General features: G+C 36.6%; 1 protein-coding gene and 1 pseudogene across 2 annotated transcripts in view; both read right to left on the bottom strand.

Annotated features, from left to right (window-relative positions):
* Positions 1–22279, bottom strand: part of LOC125911871 (lymphocyte antigen 75-like) — a 135453-nt gene that overhangs the window by 85842 nt on the left and 27332 nt on the right. For both annotated transcript variants that reach the window (XM_049616108.1, XM_049616109.1), the window contains exons 7-13: positions 21957–22148; positions 20500–20657; positions 18019–18129; positions 17365–17453; positions 17050–17219; positions 14359–14558; positions 12027–12169 (exon numbers count right to left, since the gene is read on the bottom strand). In XM_049616108.1, the coding sequence (XP_049472065.1) occupies positions 12027–12169; positions 14359–14558; positions 17050–17219; positions 17365–17453; positions 18019–18129; positions 20500–20657; positions 21957–22148 (1063 nt within the window). The remainder of the gene's footprint in view (positions 1–12026; positions 12170–14358; positions 14559–17049; positions 17220–17364; positions 17454–18018; positions 18130–20499; positions 20658–21956; positions 22149–22279) is intronic.
* On the bottom strand, positions 19973–20174 carry LOC125912037 (uncharacterized; annotated as a pseudogene).

The raw sequence follows: 22279 nt of genomic DNA, 5'->3' as shown, positions 1-22279 counted from the left end.
TAAGAACATTTTCTTCACCTCTCACCCCACTTGAAAATATTATCTAAAGTATGTTACACTTTTTAGGCCTTAATAAATAGACTATTATCTAAACATGTAATTTTTTTGGTGATGTTGGTTACTTTCCTTATAATTTAACCTTCTAACTGCATGTAGTATATATGATCAGTACATATGAGTGTATGTTATATGTGCATAATAATACATATAAATGTTAGATACATATAAATATAACACATATTAGAGAAGAGATAGGATCCAAATCTAAAATTAATTCTTACTCTCAAGCTCAATAGAATGTATGGAACATATGGAATGTATAGCTAAAAAGTAGAAGTCTGCAATTCAAAGAATTTGCTAGTGAATCAAGTCTAGAGCAAACTATTTTATTTTTATTTTTTTTAATATGAAATTTATTGTCAAATTGGTTTCCATACAACACCTAGTGTAGAGCAAACTATTTTACAAGTAATTTCTCACTTTTTAATAAACTAATTGCTTTTCTTTACCTCTTTCCTCTATTCAATATTCCCTCATACTTTTTATTTTTTTAAATTTAAATCCAGGTTAGTTAACATACAGTGTAATAATGATACCAGGAATAGAATTTAGTGATTCATCACTTACATATAACACCCAGTGCTCATCCCAACAAGTGCCCTCCTTAATGCCCATCACCCATTTAGCCCATACTCCCCCCCAACACCCCTCCAGCAATCCTCAGTTTGTTCTCTACATTTAAGAGTCTCTTGTGTTTTGTTTCCCTCCCTGTTTTTATATTGGTTTTGTTTCCCTTCCCTTATGTTCATCTGTTTTGTATCTTAAATTCCACATATGAGTGAAATCATATGATACATGTCATTGTTTGACTTATTTCGCTTAGGGTAATATATTCTAGTTCCATCTACATTGTTGCAAATGGCAAGATTTCATTCTTTTTGATTGTACAGTAGTATTCCATTGTATATATAGACCACATCTTCTTTATTCATCAGTTGATGGACATTCCGGCTCTTTCCATACTTTGGCTATTATTAATAGTGCTACTATAAACATTGGGGTGCATGTGCCCCTTCTAATCAGCATTTTTGTATCCTTTGGATAAATACCTAGTAGTGTAATTGCTGGGTCATAGGGTAGCTCTATTTTTAATTTTTTGATGAACCTCCATACTGTTTTCCAGACTGGCTGCACCAGTTTGAATTCCCACCAGCAGTGCAAAAGAGATCCTCTTTCTCCACATCCTCACCAACATCTGTTGTTGCCTGGGTTGTTAATTTTAGCCATTCTGACAAGTGTGAGGTGGTATTTCATTGTGGTTTTGATTTGTATTCCCCTGATGATGAGTGATGTTGAGCATCTTTTCATGTGTCTGTTAGCCATCTGGATATTTTCTTTGGAAAATTGTCTATTTATGTCTTTTGCCCATTCTTCACTGGATTGTTTTTTGGGTGTTGAGTTTGATACGTTCTTCATAGATTTTGGATACTAGCCCTTTATCTGATATGTCATTTGCAAACACCTTCTCCCATTCCATTGTTTGCCTTTTAGTTTTGCTGATTGTTTCCTTCACTATGATGAGGTCCCAATAGTTTACCTTGATGAGGTCCCAATAGTTCATTTTTGCTTTTATTTCCTTTGCCTCCAGAGACATGTCAAGTTAGAAGTTGCTGTGGCCGAGGTCAAAGAGGTTGTTTCCTGTTTTCTCCTCTAGGATTTTGATGACTTCCTGTCTTACACTTAGGTCTTTCATCCATTTTGAGTTTATTTTTGTGTATGGTGTAAGAAAGTGGTTCAGGTTCATTCTTCTGCATGTTGCTGTCCAGTTTTCCCAACACCATTTGCTTACGAGACTGTCTTTATTCCATTGGATATTCTTTTCTGCTTTGTCTAAGATTAGTTGGTCATACGTTTGTGGGTCCATTTCTGGGTTCTCTATTCTGTTCCATTGATCTATGTGTCTGTTTTTGTGCCAGTACTATATTCTCTTGATGATTACAGCTTTGTAATATAGCTTCAAGTCTGGAATTGTGATACCTCCAGCTTTCCTTTTCTTTTTCAGAATTGCTTTGGCTATTCAGGGTCTTTTCTGGTTCCATACAAATTTTGGGATTGTTTGTTCTAGCTCTGTGAAGAATACTGGTGTTATTTTGACAGGGATTGCATTGAATATGTAGATTACTTTGGGTAGTATCGACATTTTAACAATATTTGCTCTTCCAATCCAGGAGCATGCAATATTTTTCCTTTTTTTGTGTGTCCTCTTCAATTTCTTTCATAAGGTTTCTATAGTTTTCAGTGCATAGATTTTTTGCCTCTTTGGTTAGGTTTATTTCTGGGCATTTTATGGTGTTTGGTGCCATTGTTAATGGGATCGATTCCTTGATTTCTCTTTCTGCTGTTTCATTATTGATGTATAGAAATGCAACCAATTTCTGTGCATTGATTTTATATCCTGTGACTATGCTGAATTCATGGATCAGTTCTAGCAGTTTTTAGTAGAATCTTTTGGGTTTTCCACATAGAGTATCATGTTATCTGCGAAGAGTGGAAGTTTGACTTCCTCCTTGCTGATTTGGATGCCTTTGTTTCTTTGTGTTATCTGATTGCTGAGGCTAGGACTTCCAACACTATGTTGAATAACAGTAGTGAGAGTGAACATCCTTGTGTTCTTCCTGACCTTAGCAGGGAAGCTCTTAGTTTTTCCCCATTGAGGATGTTATTAGTAGTGGGTCTTTCATATATTCAAGATCATATTTCTTTTATGATCTTGCAGTATGATCCTTCTATCCCTACTTTCTTGAGGGTTTTTATCAAGAAAGGATGCTGTAGTTTGTCAGATGCTTTCTCTGCATCTATTGAGAAGATCATGTGGTTCTTATCATTTCTTTTATAAATGTGATGTATCACATTGATTGATTTGTGGATATTGAACCAGCCCTGCATCCCAGGAATAAATCCCACTTGATTGTGGTGAATAATTCTTTTAATGTATTGTTGGATCCAGTTGGCTAGTATCTTGTTGAGGATTTCTGCATCCATGTTCATCAGGGAAATTGGTCTGTAGTTCTCCTTTTTAGTACAGTCTTTGGTTTTAGAATTAAGGTAATGCTGGCCTCACAGAATGAGTTTGGAAGTTTTCCTTCAGTCTCTATTTTTTTGAACAGCCTCAAAAGAATAGGTGTTAACTCCTCTTTAAATGTTTGGTAGAAATCCCCTGGAAAGCCATCTGGCCCTAGACTCTCGTCTGATGGGAGTCCCTCATATTTTAATATAAAGAAATACTTTTTGTCTTTTCAGCCTTAAGCTTTTAAACTTATTGCAGTGGAATGTGAGGACAATCCCCTTAGTCTTTATTGTTATACTGTTTTCTTTCATACAGACATTTGTAGACTTAGGATAATCCAGTGGAGACAATTAAGTCCTATTTGAATTTAGCAGCTATAAGAAGAATTTGTAGTTGTGTCTTCAACTATTCAGAGCTTTCTAACAGGCTTCCAAATTTATCATACATCCCAACAGTATAATTTCTTTTTTTTAAGTTTATTTCTTTATTTTGGGAGAGAAAGAGAGAGAGAGAGAGAGAGAGAGAGCAAGGGAGGGGCAGAGAGAGGAAGAGAGAAAATCTCAAGCAGGCTCTGTGCTCACAGAGCCCGACAGTGGGTGGGGGTGGGGGTATCAATCCCATGAACTGTAAGATCATAACCTGAACTCCTAAGCTGAAATCAAGAGTCGGGTGCTTAACCGACTGAGCCACCCCTACCAAATGTTGAATTTCTAAAACACAGAGACTAGATAATTGCCATATACAATATAATTAAAGTCAGACAGGTAACAAAAAGAGAAGGTCAAGTTTGCTTCCTTGTTATTTACTTAAAGACGTGACTTTATTTCTTTCAAATTTTTGCACATAATATATTTGAGGCTGGGGATTTGTGCAAAATCTTGTGTTTCCCTCAAGTAAGCCTTAGATATTCTTCTTTTCACAATCAACAGTACAACCAGGAAGATGGTCAAAGATCACTTGGCACCTGCATTTACTCTATAGTCAGCTCCCATAGAAATCCTCTTTAGACATCTTATCTCTAACCTTTCCACCCAGTCCTCTCTCAGCCCCAACTTTTCCCACTTAGAAACCTTTCCTTTCAAGCTCCTTTTTGCTTCCTCAGTAGCATCTCAGAAAACAGTTTCCTAGAAAACACAATTTGCCCCATTGTCCAAAAATTTTAATATTCACTACTTTCTGAGACTGAATTTCATTTCAACCCAGACATTTATAGTTTTCAGCTACCACTTCAAGAGATTCATTAGTGTGTTATAAATATAGAAAATAGTAGCTACTTGGTTTTTTTTCCATGTGTGGTAAGAGGTGGAACATATTTCCTCAATTGTAACTTATTCCTGGTTTGACCTGGTTTATCCATAGGCAGATAAGGAGAACAAATTGGAAATCACATTAATTATTGCACACCTCAATGCGGATTTCAAAAACTTGAGGGAGGGGCATCTGGGTGGCTCAGTCAGTTGAGCAGTTGAGCATCCGACTTTGGCTCAGGTCATGATCTTACAGTTCGTGAGTTCGAGCCCTACTTCAGGCTCTGTACTGACAGCTCGGAGCCTGGAGCCTGGTTTGGTCTGTGTCTCCCTCTCTCTTTTGCCCCTCCCCTGCTCATACTCTGTCTCTCTCTCAAAAATAAACACACATTTAAAAAAATTAAATAAAAAAAGAAAATTTGAGGGAAAAAAATGGATCATATCTGGAGAATTAAATCAAATGGAAAATTTCTCTCTCTCTTTATAAATTTCTTCTACTACAAGCACTAAGTATATGGTTTTAGGGTATTAGGTTAAGAAGACATTGCACAAAAGGTTAATATGTGTATCTGTGTTAAAATTCTTACTCAATCAAATTTCCTGCTGCATCTGGTTTCTAAGGAAAACAGTATCTCAGCTATAAACCACAATAAATACTATTTGATGAGGGCGCTTAGTCTGCAAAGCCTTAGATTTATATCTAAATCCATTCATGCCACATCACAGGAGGTAGCACACACAGCAGCAACAGCATTGCAAACAAGGCTTTCCCCTTTAATCCTAAAACTATTTTTGCTCTACAATGGCTTTCCCTGGTGGGCTGCCATTAAGAGTTACAAAGATCTTAGAGCCTTAATGACTTGGTGCACCATGAATCCTTTTCACTGAAATACAAATAGAGATGTGGAACTTAGATTGTGAGAAGTATAGCAGTAATCTGACTTAACTCCTTGGCATGCAACACACAATATGAGCAATGGACATCTGAGAAAGGTCAATTTCTGCAATAAAAAGGTAAGGCGTTCGAGGAGTAAGCTTTAGAATCATTTTCTGATATAAATGGGTTTGCCTCCTTCCTTCCCTTCAACCCATGGTTACAGAATTGGATTTAGAATATGTTACCTTTTTAAGTATAACATGGGCAAATGATCTCTTTATTAATGGAGCACATATTAAGCAGACAACATGGTCTGCCTTAATATGGCATGTATTAGCTGCTGGCTTAAGAGTACAAATAAAATACGGTCCCTATGAACAAAAGGATTATGGTGATTTGTGGGGTTTCTTTGTGCTCTTCTGTTTTCTAAATTAAATATACATTACTTCTGTGGTCAGAAAAAAATTACACATTGATTCTTGTACATCCTTTGGAAAATAAGCTATATGCATGGGAATGAGAGAAAGTAGAAAGGATTCACATTAAATGCTGTGTTCAGCATTCAATGCTAATAACTATGTTTACAGAGCTAGGATTTGAGATGATTTTTATTTTTTTCAGTGTTATTTTTTATATTCCCCAAATCTTACATAATGAGCATGTATTAATTTTAATTGAAAGGAAACTCAGCAAGTGTGATCAGAAACAAAAAAATTCCTTAATTACCTCTGGCATTTAGTTTTGCTTTTTAGTATAATCTATTCTGTATTTAGAAGCTCTTATGTCACATGTTATTCCATTTTCCATCAACTGATTCCCATAAATATCTATAACCTCATTGCTTATTACTTATCCATGGCTCCCTGTTCCAGTTAAAGGTTTCTAACCTCTTACTTGGTGTTATTCAAAACCCAGTTTGTTTATGTCAATATTTTGCTTTAAAAATACTTTAGCTTAGACAGTCTGATATTGTATTATGTCAAGCTTGAGATATAGGGGTCAGTAAGTTGCCCTGATCAAAATTCTCACTTCAGGGAGGATCATCAGGGTATTAGAGTATGTTCTAGAGGTGGCCACCGCAAGGATGTGTGGTATCTGAAGCTACACCTGAGGTTTTGGTTATTAGCAGAGTGAATATCAGAAATGAGTGTATATCTGATCAGAAATTAGAAGCTTGTTCACCAGCATGATGTTAGAAATGGTCTCTCATTGGTGGAATTTAAATTATGTAAGATATGGGGAATAGCTAAAATATTTAGGGATACTCTCACCCTTCATAAAAGGTTATTATTTTCTGCTGAGGCTGGTAGCCAGTACCATAACAAATGATCTGGGGCTTGAGGTACCTGGGTGTCTCAGTCAGTTGAGCCTCTGATTTTTTATTTCAGCTCAGGTCATGATCTCTTGGTTCATGGGATTCAGCCTCCTGCGGGGCTCTGTGCTGACAGTGTTCAGCCTGCTTGGGATTCTCTTTCTCCCTCTCTCTCTACCCCTCCCCCACTCACATTATCTCTCTCTCAAAATAAATAAATGAACCTTTTTTTTTAAAAAAAGAAATGGACCTGGGGCTTGATCTCTAAATGTCCCATGTCCAGTCATTGGGTCGAGTGATTGGAACTGCCTGATGCCAGCTATTAATGGGAATAGAATTCTGTCTCTGGAATACTGTCAAATCTACCTCAAATGAACTTTCCTTGTAAGGTGGTGGGTGGAACACCAAGGACAGACTGGATGGGATGTTGGAAGGTTACAAAACAGATTCTATGAAATGTTTTGTGCCTGCTTCAATGAATGTTTATTTACTAAATGTTTATATATGTGGAAAGATTTGGTCTGAGTTTTGTATTCATTAAAATCTACTCACAAGGTTGTGGGAAGTAGCTAAGAAGCACTAACCCCAAAAGGAAACTAAGAGTTTGTATATCCCAATTAGCTCAGGTTAGTGTGCAATGAAATCTTGTATATTAATTCCTAATGCTGGAAAATGAAGTCCAGAATGCCTGAACTTCTACAACAGATGCTTAATAAGTGAGTATTTATGGAACACATGTACTGTATTTTACATCAGGTTTCCAGCTCATAGTAGTGAAAATTCCCTTTCTTTAATGAGAAAAACACAATAGTGTGTGTTTTTGTTGTTTGATTTTTAAAAAGTTTTTTTTTAAACATTTATTTATTTTTGAGAGAGAGAGAGAGAGAGAAACAGAGTGCTAGAGGGGGAAGGGCAGAGAGAGAGGGAGACACAGAATCTGAAGTAGGCTCCAGGCTCTGAGCTGTCAGCACAGAGCCCCTTGCAGGGCTTGAACCCACAAACCGTGAGATCATGGCCTGAGCTGAAGTTGGACACTTAACCCACTGAGCCACCCAGGTGCCCCTCTCTTTTTTTAACATTTATTTATTTATTTTGAGAGAGAGCGAGAGAATCCCAAGCAAGTTCTGCATTGTCAGAGCAGAGCCCAATGTGGGGCTCAAACCCCCCCACCGTGAGATCACGACTTGAGCTGAAACCATGAGTGAGATGCTCAACCCACTGAGCCACCCAGGTGCCCCAGTATTTACTTTTTCAAGTCTAGTCATGAGGTTGGTCTGTAATTCCTTGTGCTGTTGTTGATAGTCTTTGATATCAGAATTAGACTAGTTTGTTAAATAAACCTGATGCCTGCATCAGTTTCTATGTAATGGAATACAAGCTCTTGCTTATACTCCTAAAATACAAGGCAATGATCTCTGCTTTAAAATGTAAAGAAATTTGGTGATGGGCATTGAAGAGGGCATCTTTTGGGATGAGCACTGGATGTCGTATGGAAACTAATTTGACAATAAATTTCATATAATAAAAAAATAAAAAAATAAAATGTAAAGAAATTCGTATATATAACCATATGTTATACTTCCTATCTTTCTTAGAAGAAATTCTTTGTCAGCTTTTTCCATTTCTTTCATGGCTATTGAATTATTGGGTTTCTACTTATCAAATCAATTGTATACTAATTTGTATTTCCCTGGAGACTATTTATTTTAACAATTTCATTTGTAACAGCATAGAATTATGCATAGTCTTACCAATTAAAAATTTCTCCATGAAGTAAGTTTTATAATCCCTTACTAAAGTTTCATTTTAAATCTCTCTCTCTCTCTTTATGTATTTATTTACTTATTTGGTTCTTATGGTTTCCTTGTATTTATGTTGAAATTTATTTTTACTTTTAGGTGAATGCTTATTTTCTTTATTTTAATTTAATAATTAAAGCTCTTTTTTAAAATTTTATTTTAGAGAGAGTGAGTGCAAGCAGGGGAAAAGGGAGAGGGAGAGAATCTCAAGCAGGCTCTGTGCTCAGAGCAAAGCCCAATGCAGAGTTTGACACGGGAGCTTGACACAGGGCTCAATCTCACATCCTGAGCTGAAATCAAGAGTCAGATGCCCAACTGGCTGAGCCACCCAGGCACCCCAATTATTAAAGCTCTTAAAGCTATTAATGTACCTACAATTATAGCTTTGGCTCTATCCCATGAATTTCAGAATGAGTGTTGTCATTGTCATTTATACAGTTTTTATTTTTTTGCCACAAAAGGGTTTGACTTCACTTCTTATTTACCTGTATAATTTCATCACTTAGTAATTTTAGGTTTGCTTTTTAGCCTATTAGATCAATTATTGTAAGTGATACAGTCAACGAGCTCTAAGAGAAAGTATATATGGAATTTGTAATGTAGAAACAAAGAGGATATTATTAAATCAACCTTAATTATACTATTCACATGTTCTACATTATTTCCTTTTTGTCTGTCTCACTTGTTAATGAATGAGACAAATGTTAACGTCTCCCATTACTGTTATCTGTTGGACAATTTCACTAATATAATTAGTATTTTTGCTTTATATATTTTGATGCTATTATTTTTAAATATGTAATGGTTTTTGACTGCTATAACTTCATTGTAGAATGTAACTTCATTCAAGATAAAATAGATCTCATTTCCCCATTCAATGCATTTTTACTTCAAGTGTATTTTATCTAATATTAATACTGTGACTTTAGGGGGCACCTGGGTGGCTCAGTCGGTTGAGTGTCAGACTTTGGCCCAGGTCATGATCTCACAGTTCGTGGGTTCGAGTCCCACATCGGGCTCTGTGCTGATGGCTCAGAGCCTGCAGCCTGCTTCGGATTCTGTGTCTCCCTCTCTCTCTGCCCCTCCCCACTCATGCTCTGTCTCTCTCTCCTTCAAAAATAAACATTAAAAAATTTTTTTAAAAAATACTGTGACTTTAGGTTTTGTTCACACTTACACAATAGAATTTTGCTCATTCTTTTAATTTTCCCATTTTATTTGTGGTATTAAGTTCGTGATCATTAACTAAATTGCTATTTAGGTTAAAATGGGACAAGAATATAAGTAAAGTAAGTCAAGAAGTAATAAATTAGGGACCACCACAAATTGGAGAGTGATGCCCTATCTTGGTGGGTCACTGGCTACTCAGGACTAACTAATTGCTGTTATAATATGAAGACATGTCCTATTGTTTAATATTTAAAGAAGTGTTAAAAATACAGATTTTTATCAAAATTTTCTATTTTGAAATACTTTGTAGCTTCTTCCTTCTAGGAAAAGAACATTATACTCTTTGGGCTGGGTAGAATGGCAAGAGTTGCATGAGGTATCTTTCAACAGCATAGTATCGAATATCATTATTGAGCAAATTTGCAGTCTAGGACATAAATATAACTGATAATGGATAAATGTGGTCTTCTGTCACCTGGCTTTATTGGATTTCATGCTTTGTTATTTTATTTTTTTACAGTTTGCTATATAAAACTTTTTTCATCCATTACATATTCAGTAGATGAACACAGTTTGTTTTAAAAATGTACATAATCTATGGTTCTAAATATGACTTCTAGGTAAATGAGGAATTTATTATACTTTCATTTTTTTACCACCATTTATCTCAGCATATCCCAGTTTTTATTTATAAATAGAGTTAAACACCTGGTCTTGTTAAAATATTCTTAGGTTTCTTTCAGAATTTAGAATAATTTCTTCCTATTTTTATAATTATATATATATATATTGCATTATGTAGACTGGGGCTGTTTTTACATTATATACTCTTCCTTCAAATTCTTTTAAAATAAATTACCTATTCATGTGTTCTTGATTTTTTTTCATCTCTCAGCTGGAATGCATCTTTGAATTTTTTTTCAAGAAAGAAGCTATAGTGTTATATTAATTATAATCTTCACAAATGAAAAGCAATGTAGTTGAGAACTAAAATTAATATATTACAAACATTTCCACCTCAAAACTCTTTAAATGTCAGGTGTTTTTTTGTTTTTGTTTTTGTTTCAAGTTTTTATTTAAATTCTAGTTAGTTAACATACAGTATAAAGTTAGTTTCAGGATAGGTGTCAGGGTTTTTTTTAATTTTTTTTAACGTTTATTTATTTTTGAGACAGAGAGAGACACAGCATGAACAGGGGAGGGGCAGAGAGAGAGGGAGACACAGAACCTGAAACAGGCTCCAGGCTCTGAGCGGTCAGCACAGAGCCCTACGCGGGGCTCGAACTCAGGGACTGTGAGATCATGACCTGAGCCGAAGTCGGACGCTTAACCGACCGAGCCACCCAGGCACCCCGATAGATGTCAGTTTTAAAATGCCTTCTTACATTTAATGTCCTAGAAAAGAAAGCTAGTTGGATTTTGTGTTTTGGTACCTGTTTTGTTTGTTTGTTTATTTATTTGCTGTTTTTCTTTGAGGTTTTTGAGTCAAAATAATAAGGCAAGTATTCACTAAGGTATGTCCAAGTGGTAATCTTGACATGGTTCTGCCTGGTATACCCTAAATCCTTGATTTACAGATTTGGGTCTTCTTTTCAGTTCATAAATTTAGGGAAGAAAAAAAATAAATTTGTGGAGTTGAAGGCCCTCATATTCATGATTGCTCCCAAAGCTTCAGAGAAATTATTTTTGCTTTGATAACATCACTTGGCCCATATTTCTCCACATCATCCTTAGAATATCAGAAAAATCATCCTGAAATCCTTCCATCGTAACATCAAAAGTGCAATGGTTTATTGATTCTGTGTTTATAACACCTCTGATTACTTTCCTATTTTCACATTCTTACTGTCTATCCTCAAAGTAGTTTTCCACATGAGGGCTGTAATAGCCTTCGAATTACTTGCCCTGAATGTACCTACCATCTCTCAATCTCTCTCTCTCTTCCTCTCTTCGCACATATGTATCACACACACACACACACACACACACACACACACACACACACATTGTTGTCTGGTTTTTTTGCTTATTGACTTAAGGTCAAATTCCTTCCCTGGCGAACAAGGATGCTCCATTTTAATGTCCAAATCTCATTTTCCAACTAAGTGGTATGGCTCATTTCTCCTTGACTGTATCTGTACACCTTGGTCTCAGTAAGTTTGCTAATGTTTGTTGTCTCTAACACCTTCTCCTATCTAATTTTTCAAAATACTGCCTCACCTTCCAAGATCCATCCTTCTTCATAACATTTTTCCCAGTTATACCTCCCCAAAGCACTTCATCTGTCCTTAGCATTTCCATGGCCCGTCCTTACCTTTGTGCTAGATTTTTCACCACACTTTTCTTATCCCCACTATTGGATTTGGTCATGCTACATAAAGGATGGGGAGTCTATCTTCCTTACCTTTGAATCATTCACACTGTCTTGCACATAAAAATGTTTGATGCTGAATGACTGCTAAGCACTGAATGACTCTTTTAGAAAATAAAACATGTCACTTCTGACTGGAGGACATCAAATTTAGCATGGAAGATCTCATTCTAAAAGTATTACCTCAACTGGTCCATTAAAAAGTGAAGAAATTCCTTTATTTCATCCATATGACTGAAGCTAGGAAGGTGTCCTCCAAGAGCTTGGCAGAACCTCTCAGCTTCTTCCCAGTTCCTTTTTCTTACAATTCTTTCTATATGAAACAGCTTAACAAAATACAATGTTAATTTGTTTTGTGGCATAATCATAAAGTATTCATAATTTCAAAATTAATTATAGCCAAACGGTAGGCTTTTGTTATTAAGTTTTTAATTCAAATATAATTAGCATACAGTGTTATAGTAATTTCAGGTGTACAATGTAGTGATTCAATAATTCAATACATTACTCAGTGTTCTTCAAGATAAATACACTCTTTAATTCTCTTCACCTATTTCACTCATCTCCCCACCCACCTCCCCTCTGGTGACTGTCAGTTTGTTCTTGTATCGGTAAGAGTCCGTTTTTGGTTTGTCTCTTTTTTTACCTTTGCTCATTTATTATGTTTCGTAAATTCAAATGTGTAGGCTTATGAAATGGATTCTTATAGGCGTAATAATAAAAGGAAAATGTTTTCGGGGCGCCTGGGTGGCGCAGTCGGTTAAGCGTCCGACTTCAGCCAGGTCACGATCTCGCGGTCTGTGAGTTCGAGCCCCGTGTCAGGCTCTGGGCTGATGGCTCGGAGCCTGGAGCCTGTTTCCGATTCTGTGTCTCCCTCTCTCTCTGCCCCTCCCCCGTCCATGCTCTGTCTCTCTCTGTCCCAAAAATAAATAAAAAACGTTGAAAAAAAAAAAATTTAAAAGGAAAATGTTTTCATTTTTACCTGTGATAAAAACAGGTAAAAAACATACACTGTGACACAGATAGGACCCGCTGAAAATGTCAACTAAAGGCCAACCGAGGTGCCAGATGGATGACCTTCCTTGGCCAGTATGGGGAATAGCTCCAACAAGACACCATAGTCTCCTGCTTTGCTAGGACCTTGAGAAATAAATTGAACCAGCAGGCAAGGCTATAAAGGGTATATATGAATACTTTGGGAGTGGACTTCTGCAGAGAAATGTGCTAAAAATAATAATTATAAACATAATACACTGAGACCTGCCTAAGCACAGGCCTATTTTCTGATGAAGATGAATCAAAGGGCCGACTGCACTGGTCTAACATTGACAGAAGTCAGCAAAACAAAACTTGCCATTTCTATTTCTTTGGTTTGTGATGACTAATTTTATGGCAAAGTAACCACAGTCGTTTCAAAAAAAAAAAAAAAAAAAGAGACGGAGATGATACAATGGTAGATTGAATTATTAGTCCTAATTCTTCAGTCTCCATTCCTGTCATATAACTGTACATTCTTGCCTTGACCTCCTGGTTGGGGAAGAATACTTCCCCATACCTTGATTTGGGGCCCGGCCATGTGACTTGCAGTGATCAATGGCATATTAGTGGAGGTAAGGTGAACAGAGGCCTGAAATGTGCTTACATGGTTAGGCTTGCCTCTTAGGCTCCAGCCATTTACTATAAGAAGAACAAGCCCCTGACAGCTGCTGCCCCTTCAAGTCTGAGACCCAGATCAAAGGGCAGCATATCCAGCTCAGAGTCTGGAACCTAGCACAGCTGACCGACAGTTGAAAGCAGAGCTCGACCATTCAAGCCTAAACCAAAACAATCAATCCCTTTTGACCCAGAGATCTGTGAACATGAGACTAAATGTTTGTTGTCATAGTCACTGGGGATGGCATCAGCTGACTGATACGGGCCCTAAAATAATTTTTTTTTAATTGTAAGAACTGATAGAATTCTTCATTTGATAGCAAGGATTAGAGAGATAGGAGGATCATAAGCAAAGCGTCAGGGTGGCATGTAGCTTACTCAACTTCTCAGAACAAAAGAACACTAGGAAAGAGCCAGTTCTGACTCTGGCCTTGCTCTTTTGTTTTTGTTTTGTTTTATTTTTTAAACTGTATTTATTTTATTTTGAGGGGAAGAGAGAGAGGGCATGAGCATGTGAGAGGGGAGAGAGAGAGGAAGAGAGAATCCCAAGCAGGCTCTGCGCTGTCAACATAGAGCCCCACATGGGGCTTGATCTCATGAACCGGGAGATCATGACCTGAGCTGAAATCAAGAGTCGGAAGCTTAACCAACTGGGCCACCCAGGCACCCAGGCCTTGTTCTTTTGGGTAGGATGTGAGTTTATGTGGGGATGAGCTGTCTCATAACAAAGGTTCAATGGTGCTCCCAAACATCTTGGTAGGTTACATATGTGTCTGGGGAGGAACATAATTTCTACAAGGATATGGACTAGGATAGTAGAAAGATAACCTCATTGAGGAATTGAATGAAAATGTTACTTTACCTTATAACAAGAAATACTGGAGGGGAAACTATGCCAGCCTTCAGGACAGGGGGCTTCAGGCTTGGGAGCTACCTCTTCAGGCTCAATGGGCCCACTTATTTTCTTGCAGATTGAAAGTGCTCTGAATTTTCTGCAGTCTTTTACCTCCCACTTTCCAAGAGACTTTCCAGTAGCCATAACCACACACCCACCTGGAGAAGCTGGGGTTAACAGAAAGTTTAATTAAACATTACATTTGAAAATTAAAGTCCAAACATTTTCTAGTGTCCTTACCCTTTATTTGAGACAAGGTTTGGAGAAAGAATATAAAAGAAAATGGGCGAAAGAAATGTATTGTTTATAATAATGATGATGATGATGATGATGACAATGGTGATAATAAAGAGAAGTGTATATTACTTCCTAAGTACTATTCTAAGAGGATTAAATGAATCAGTCCTCACAACAAACCTCAGGATTGGTTCTGTTGTCATAATAAGGTACAGTGAGGATTAGTGACTTGTTCAAGTAAATGTTTAGTAAGTGGTTGATCCAGAATTAAAGCCCAGGAGTTCTGCATGTGGAGCTGTACCCTAAACCACTATGCTGCTCAGGGTAGCCTAAGTGGCTCATATTCATATTAGCTTAACAACTTTGAACAGTTTTAAGGCAACTTAGTAACCCTCAAAACAGAACTCTTTCAGATTCAGATCCACAGGAAGAGCTGGTATAATAAAGGTAGGAGGGGGTGTTTGGTAACATACAGTTGTTTACTATTTATTTTATGGCAGCCAGAATTTTATTTATTCACAACATTAAGCAACAGTCTGTATTATCAGATCCATTTTTCAAATAAAGTATAAGTGACTTGCCATAACCATAGTTAGTGAGTGGTAGAGTCAGCACTTGAAAAGTGCCATGCTCCCTTTTATATTACACCATAGAGCCTGAAGTGGGCAGAAGACAAGAAGAGCATAGTTTGGAAAGTAATAGGCCCAATTTCTATTCCACGAAGCAGGCATTGTCTAATGTCTCATACATGGTCAGCAATTGGAACAAGGGACTGGGAGAAAAATGCTATGTTGCCCTGAATGAATGTGCTATTCCCCACCCTGTTCAGCCCACCACCCATGCCTTCTCCATGATGGACCAAGCTGGCTGAAGCTGGGAGTAATTATGGTAAAGAGAGCTTAATGGTAGTCTTTCTGGCCAAAAGACTGAGAGAATGTCATTGTAGCTACTTTCTGAGCATCTCTCCAATCATTAAGGCTTATCTATGAAGATTATGACACCAACCCTAAGATATCTGAATGTCTATAAAAGAAATCCCAGGTGTTTTACTTATTAGAACATTATAATTTAAGGTGATATTTAACCAGGATTGGCACCTGTATCCTCCATTTTCTAGAAGTGAAAAGATGACTTTGCTATCCATACCATTCACATTTATGGTGGCAAGAATCTATTTCAAATTTTGTGTGTCATTATACACTCGTATGTTCAAATTACTGCATTATAAAGAGTGATTTTAGTGATCACACTGTACAAAAACAAAAAAAAATACAAATAATCCAAAGAGAGAAAAGTTGGATGCTTTATAATTCCAGTCTTATAGAAAGCCAAAATCCTCTAAAAAGGATTTTAGAGGCACCTGGGTGGCTCAGTTGGTTGAGTGACAGACTTAAGCTCAGGTCATGATCTCACAGTTTGTGAGTTCGAGCCTAGCATCAGGCTTGCTGCTGTCAGTGCAGATCTTGCTTCAGATCCTCTGTCCCCCAATCTCTCTGCCTTTCCCCGCTGCGCTCTCTCTCAAAAATATAAAAACAGGGAGGGGGACAAAACAGAAGAGACTCATAAATATGGAGCACAAACTGAGGGTTACTGGAGGGGTTGTGGGAGGGGGGGATGGGCTAAATGGGTAAGGGGCACTAAGGAATCTACTCCTGAAATCACTGTTGCACTATATGCTAATTTGGATGTAAATTTAAAAAATAAAAAATAAAATAAATAAAAAAATAAAATAAACATTAAAAAAGTATTTAAAGAACGTATTTTAGATTATAAATCAGGGGATCTGAATTTTAGCAAGTCAATAACCACGTAACATTTGTCAAGTAAATCACCTTTCTAAGTCTCTTGTCTTCTCAACTATAAAATGAGAAGGGACTTCCGAAGTCCTTTCTTGTTCAAAACATTTTGATTCTACGGCTAATTATGCTCAATGCTTTGAGCCGGTTAAAGGAGGATGAACTAACTTTCAGAATAAGTACAATATATTGCCTCCTTAATTCCCACACATTGGGAATAATAGAAACAAACACAATTTTGTTTTTATGAAACATAAATTCAATTTTGGAGAAAGAAATAAGCAGAGAGATGAAAATGTAAAACACTTCAAAATGAAGCTTCTAGATTCTGTTTGAGACTTACATGGAAAAGATAAAAAAAAACCTCACACTGATGGTTCTAGCTTTGAGCCATTAGAGGTAGTTTCCAAGAACTTAGTTTTTTAGCTCCTTTTACTAGATTATTCACAAGAATTTAATAAGGAAGACATATTCACTCCTTCTATTTATAGTTCCACAGATAGACTGTCATCCTGAAGATTATCGTTTTCCTCACATTTCCAAGGTAAGTGAAGAACACCTCTGGGAGGGATACTGCATTTCACTAGTCGTCAGATTCCATTACTTTAAAGGCTAAGGCACTCACCTGGCTCAAGAAAATTCCAGTTGGAAAAGGTTACAGCTTGCTTTACTCCACCAACACCTGTCCAGCTATACTCTCCATGTGAATCTGTATCTCTCAGGCCAGTCCAGAAGTATTTTCCTGGAGAGTTAGTATACTTTTTAATCATATCATTCAGGTATTCTTGCTCAAATCTACAAAACAGGAGTCAAACCAGTAGGTGTTTTTTACGACTGAATTACTATATAAACTGAAGATGCGTCTTTTTCTTGGGAAGTTTATTTAGCAAAGGGACCCAGAGTTAAAATTTCACCAGTACATGTTTCCTGATGGTCACACCTGCTAGTTATAGTCAGATTGCACTTGGTTCCAAAAGGGACCTCATCCTTGTAAATCTTGTAACAGGTTTCTCCATGTCTTTTCCAGTCCTAAATCAAAGGAGAAATATCATCACACTGTCTTTCAGACTTGATGTCCCTGCTCTGACAAGCAAAGTTCTGCCGCACTAATAAAATCTCACACTTAGAGAAATTAAGGGCATGGCCAGTAAACTCGTTCACATGATGAAGGTAGGATACAACTTCACAGAGAATTCCCACAAGAGTGTGAGCCTGTATCAGACAGACAGTGTGTCTTAATTCTCTTTACCTCTAGGGCATAGCTCATCATACTATAATGTTGTTGGTCGCATTATTTTTGAACAGGATAAATATAAATGGGGGGAAAGTAAAGATATCAGCATTAAGAATTGTAACCACATACATTTTTATAGAAATTCATGAGTAGGTAACTCCTTTTCCTATAATGTTTTTTCTTCTGTAAGAATGCCAAAATGTTATGATTCACTGACCCCTGATTTATTCTAACATAAATGAACAGAAGGTAGTCCTTTCTTCTATTTTTCCAAGTCTGAATTGTTTCAGTTTTACCTACCATCCTTAGCCAAGAAATTGTAATATTGCTTAGAAAAACTTACACAGGGATTTTACATACCTCATCTGGAGGGCATATCTTATCAGAAGTGGTATCATTCATTTGTTCTCCCTTTTTTTTACATACATATTTAAGTTTCTCTTCACATGATTGGACTTTCCACTGACCTAGCTTTTTAAAAATAGAAAAAAAAAATTCCACAGAGAAATTATTTGCCATATGTTTAGAGTTGAACTCTAAATTTATTTATTTATTTAATTTATTCTCAAGTTAGCTAACATAAAGTGCAGTCTTGGCTTCAGGAGTAAATTCTTGTGATTCATCAATAACATACAACACCCAGTGCTCATTCCAACAGGTGCCCTCCTCAATGCCCATCACCTATTTCTCCCACCCCTCAACTCCCCACCCCATCAACCCTTAGTTGTTCTTTGTATTTAAGAGTCTCTTATGATTTGCCTCCTTCTCTGTTTTTATCTGATTTTCCCTTCCCTTCCCTAATGGATATAGAAGATGTGGTGTATGTATATATATACATACACCCACATGAATGGAATACTACTCGGTGATGAAAAAGAATGAAATCTTGCCATCTGCGACAGCATAGACGGAACTGGAGGGTATTATACTAAGCAAAATAAGTCAGCCAGAGAGAGACAGATATAAAATGATTTCACTCATATGTGGAATTTGAGAAATCTAACTCATTTTAAATCAAGATAGTTTCTTCTCACAAAACTGTGAGCAAGGGGTGGGGTGGGAGAGAGGGAGGGAAAGAGAAGATGACTATAAATGAATGACTAAATCTGAGAACATACTCCTAGGAAATGCTACTGAACAGGCCTGCAAGGTTATGGCTTGCAGTCTGTTATTTCAGAACCATCTCAAGTTCATAGTGGAGATGAATTCCATTTTCTTCTAAGATGAACAATAAAACCATCAAAGCACATTTAATACAGAAGTTGAGGAAAGAAGAACTCAGCCTACACACAGTTGCCAGTGTTCTTGTCTTCTTCCATATGTATGGACAAAGTTTGCCCATGGGTTAAAAACTTTTGGACATATCAACCACCCATGCTGTCTCAGTTTCCTCATGTGTAAAATGGTAGTTAGAACAGCTACTCTTCAAGAATTACAGAATCAAAATTTTATTCCAACTCTACTTCAGCCTAGATTTCAAAGTTCTCTTTCAAATATGCTACTCTGATTAATTTTGCTTAATTATTAAGTTGCTGCTTTCTTCAAATTAAATTTCAATTAAGTCAATTGTGATAAGGGTCAGTTTTTTTTAACTTTTTTTTAAATTTATTTTTGAGACAGAGAGAGACAGAGCATGAACGGGGGAGGGTCAGAGAGGGAGGGAGACACAGAATCGGAAGCAGGCTCCAGGCTCTGAGCCATCAGCCCAGAGCCCGACACGGGGCTCGAACTCACGGACCGCGAGATCGTGACCTGAGCCGAAGTCGGACGCTTAACCGACTGAGCCACCCAGGCGCCCCAAGAGTCAGTTTTAAGCACTGGAATGCTATCTAGATATGCTATCAGTTTACTCTTGCCTATGGAACCTCACTTCTATCTTTGACACTCTACCAAAGATATCTTAAATGTCCTTTTAAACAGAGCACCAAATGTGACACACTTCTAAATTAATCTTTGAGAACTTTCTCAATACATCTTTACTCTTGAAACACTTCTAAATATACATATCATTTATTGTTTCTACTTAAGTCTCTCTAGAAGTTTGGGTGACACAAACCTCTTAAACAATTAGGAGTCCCCAGGAAAGCGATGCAAAGTATAGAGATACACATGTCTTTTCTCTCAACACACAATCTATTTTGGACCCTTAACTAAAGCATGATCAATAAATATTTAAGCATTCTACAGAAGATGTTCTCTGAAAAACATTAGACCTAATTTTTATTTTTTATTTTACTGATCCATTTATTTATTTATTGTAAAGATTTTTTTTTTAACTACTCTCTATACCCAATGTGGGGCTTGAACTCACACACTGAGATCAAGAGCTGCATGCTTTACTGACTGAGCTAGCCAGGTACCCCTAGACCTAATTTTTAAATAAAAATATTTTTTCACTCTCAAAGTAGGATTAATGTAAAACTTAATCTGAACATGAATTCAGAAGATGGTATTTCTCAGCTTAAGTTGTGACTTTGTTACTACACTTGATCTTAGCCAAAAGGCCGAGAAGCGATGTGACTTTATGTTAAATATCATAATGATGGTCCAGAGAGAAAGAGCTTATTAGAACCAATATGACACAAGAAGAATTGAATTCTAAAAGGATTTTCTTCATCTGTTTCAGACCAGAGCAGATACTCTTAGACAAGAAGAGGATTGCTTATTTATTCTTTGTTTTACTTACCTCTTTTTTCCAGTAGCTACTGGAAAGACAATCTACAGGGCTCTTACCTTTTATTTTCTTTCCCAGCTTATACACAAATATCCTAACCCAAGTCATCTTAATATTATTATTTAGTATATAATAAGAATATAAATAAACCACAGAAGTTTTCCTACCTTTCCTAAATAGGAAACGCAGTTGGGAGTCTTATTGTAGGGAACATTTGGCTCATTCTTATTCCAATATGTTAAAGTAACTTCAGTATCATCTGACCACTGAAATAAAGTTGGTATATTTTTGTTCTTAAGACCTGTCCATATTTCTTCTTTGGCATCTAAAAGAAAAATGTTTTATTTATTTGGTTTTACTCAATTACATACTTCAGTATGTATACTGTTACTGATTTTTACATTCTGATAATGGGGTTTTAAGAGCCTTGATGGTATTTACAATTAATCTATTAAAATATTGATGTTAGGAAGGCCAGGAGTCAAGTGCTTTTTAGGGTACTTATGCAGGCAGAGCACACGGTGGAACAGCCATGCTATAATCTGTAGGTTAGGAGCTCCTGATATCAGGTTTAGATAAACCTTGCTTTATGGGGTATACAGATTTCCACAACTTCGCTTTTACAAAAAACATATGTACATGTTTTCACTAATTGAAAGAAATCTGAAGAGGATTTTCACTTCTATGAAATTGTATTTGCTTCTTCGTTTTATGCCATTTTGGTTTATGAAAGGTTTCATAAGAACAGTCTACTTTTGGATAGCAAGGGAACCTATAATGAAATTCTACAAATACACTCATAGATACTCCAGTTAGAATGGGAGTGATGTCCATCACTGCACTGGAATGACTATGCTGCCCTCCCAGGTAAAACAATTAGCACCATGCTGATACAGAAAGGTATCTATTATTAGTTATTAGTGATTAGTGAATCCTAAGAGGAGGATATAATATTGCCTGTCTAGTGTATTTTTTGTTCTTCAGTGTTTAGCTTTTAAATAATTACAAAAGTGAAATAATCATCACTTAAGCATCTGGAACAACTTAAATAGTATTTATCTTATGAGAAGAGGGAAATTACTCAATCACTGGCTGTACAGTCAAATTGGTAGCTACTTGCTAATGTTGCTAATTGTACATTAATTAAAATTAAATAAAAGTAAAAATTCAGTTCCTCAGTTACATTTCAAGGGCTCAAAAGCCACAAATGGCTGGTGGCTGGCTGCTGTATTGGTCAGCATAGATTATAAAAGAGTTCCATCATCATAGAAATTTCTGTTGGACAGTGCTGATCTGTAGGGATGATTGTAAGCTTTTCATTCCCACTAAGAGTCTGAAAATTAGGGGGCACCTGGGTGGCTCAGTCGGTTAAGCATCCGACTTTGGCTCAGGTCATGATCTCACAGTCTGTGAGTTCAAGCCTCACGTTGGGCTCTGTGCTGACAGCTCAGAGCCTGGAGCCTGCCTCGGATTCTGTGTCTCCCTCTCTGTCTCTCTGTCTCTCTGTCTCTCTCTCTCTCTCTCTCAAAAATAATGAATAAACATTAAACAAAAAAAGAGTCTGAAAATTAGGGGTGCCTTAGAATGTTTTAAACCTTTCAAATAGGATATTTTAAAAACTTACCCCCATGATGAAGTTTTGTGACAACCACCTCCACATCTGCTAAAGAATGAATGCTGATGAGGTCACTGCTTAAGGCTTTACATTTCATATGTGCCTTATCCCAGGAATCACTTTCATTTACCAGAAGATAGCAAAACCCATTATTTGACATCCAGCCTGCATCACAGTGTGTATCTGAATATGTCCAAACATCTGGGGGAAAAGCATCCATATATATTCCAGTAAAGATATATCAATAACATTTTATTTATTTTTTTTTTTAATTTTTTTTTTTAATTTTATTACTTTTTTTTTCAACTTTTTTTTTTTTTTTTTTTTTTTTT

Source organism: Panthera uncia (genome assembly GCF_023721935.1).
Source record: "Panthera uncia isolate 11264 chromosome C1 unlocalized genomic scaffold, Puncia_PCG_1.0 HiC_scaffold_3, whole genome shotgun sequence".
NCBI lineage: Eukaryota > Metazoa > Chordata > Mammalia > Carnivora > Felidae > Panthera > Panthera uncia.
This window is presented reverse-complemented; position numbering and strand designations above follow the sequence as displayed.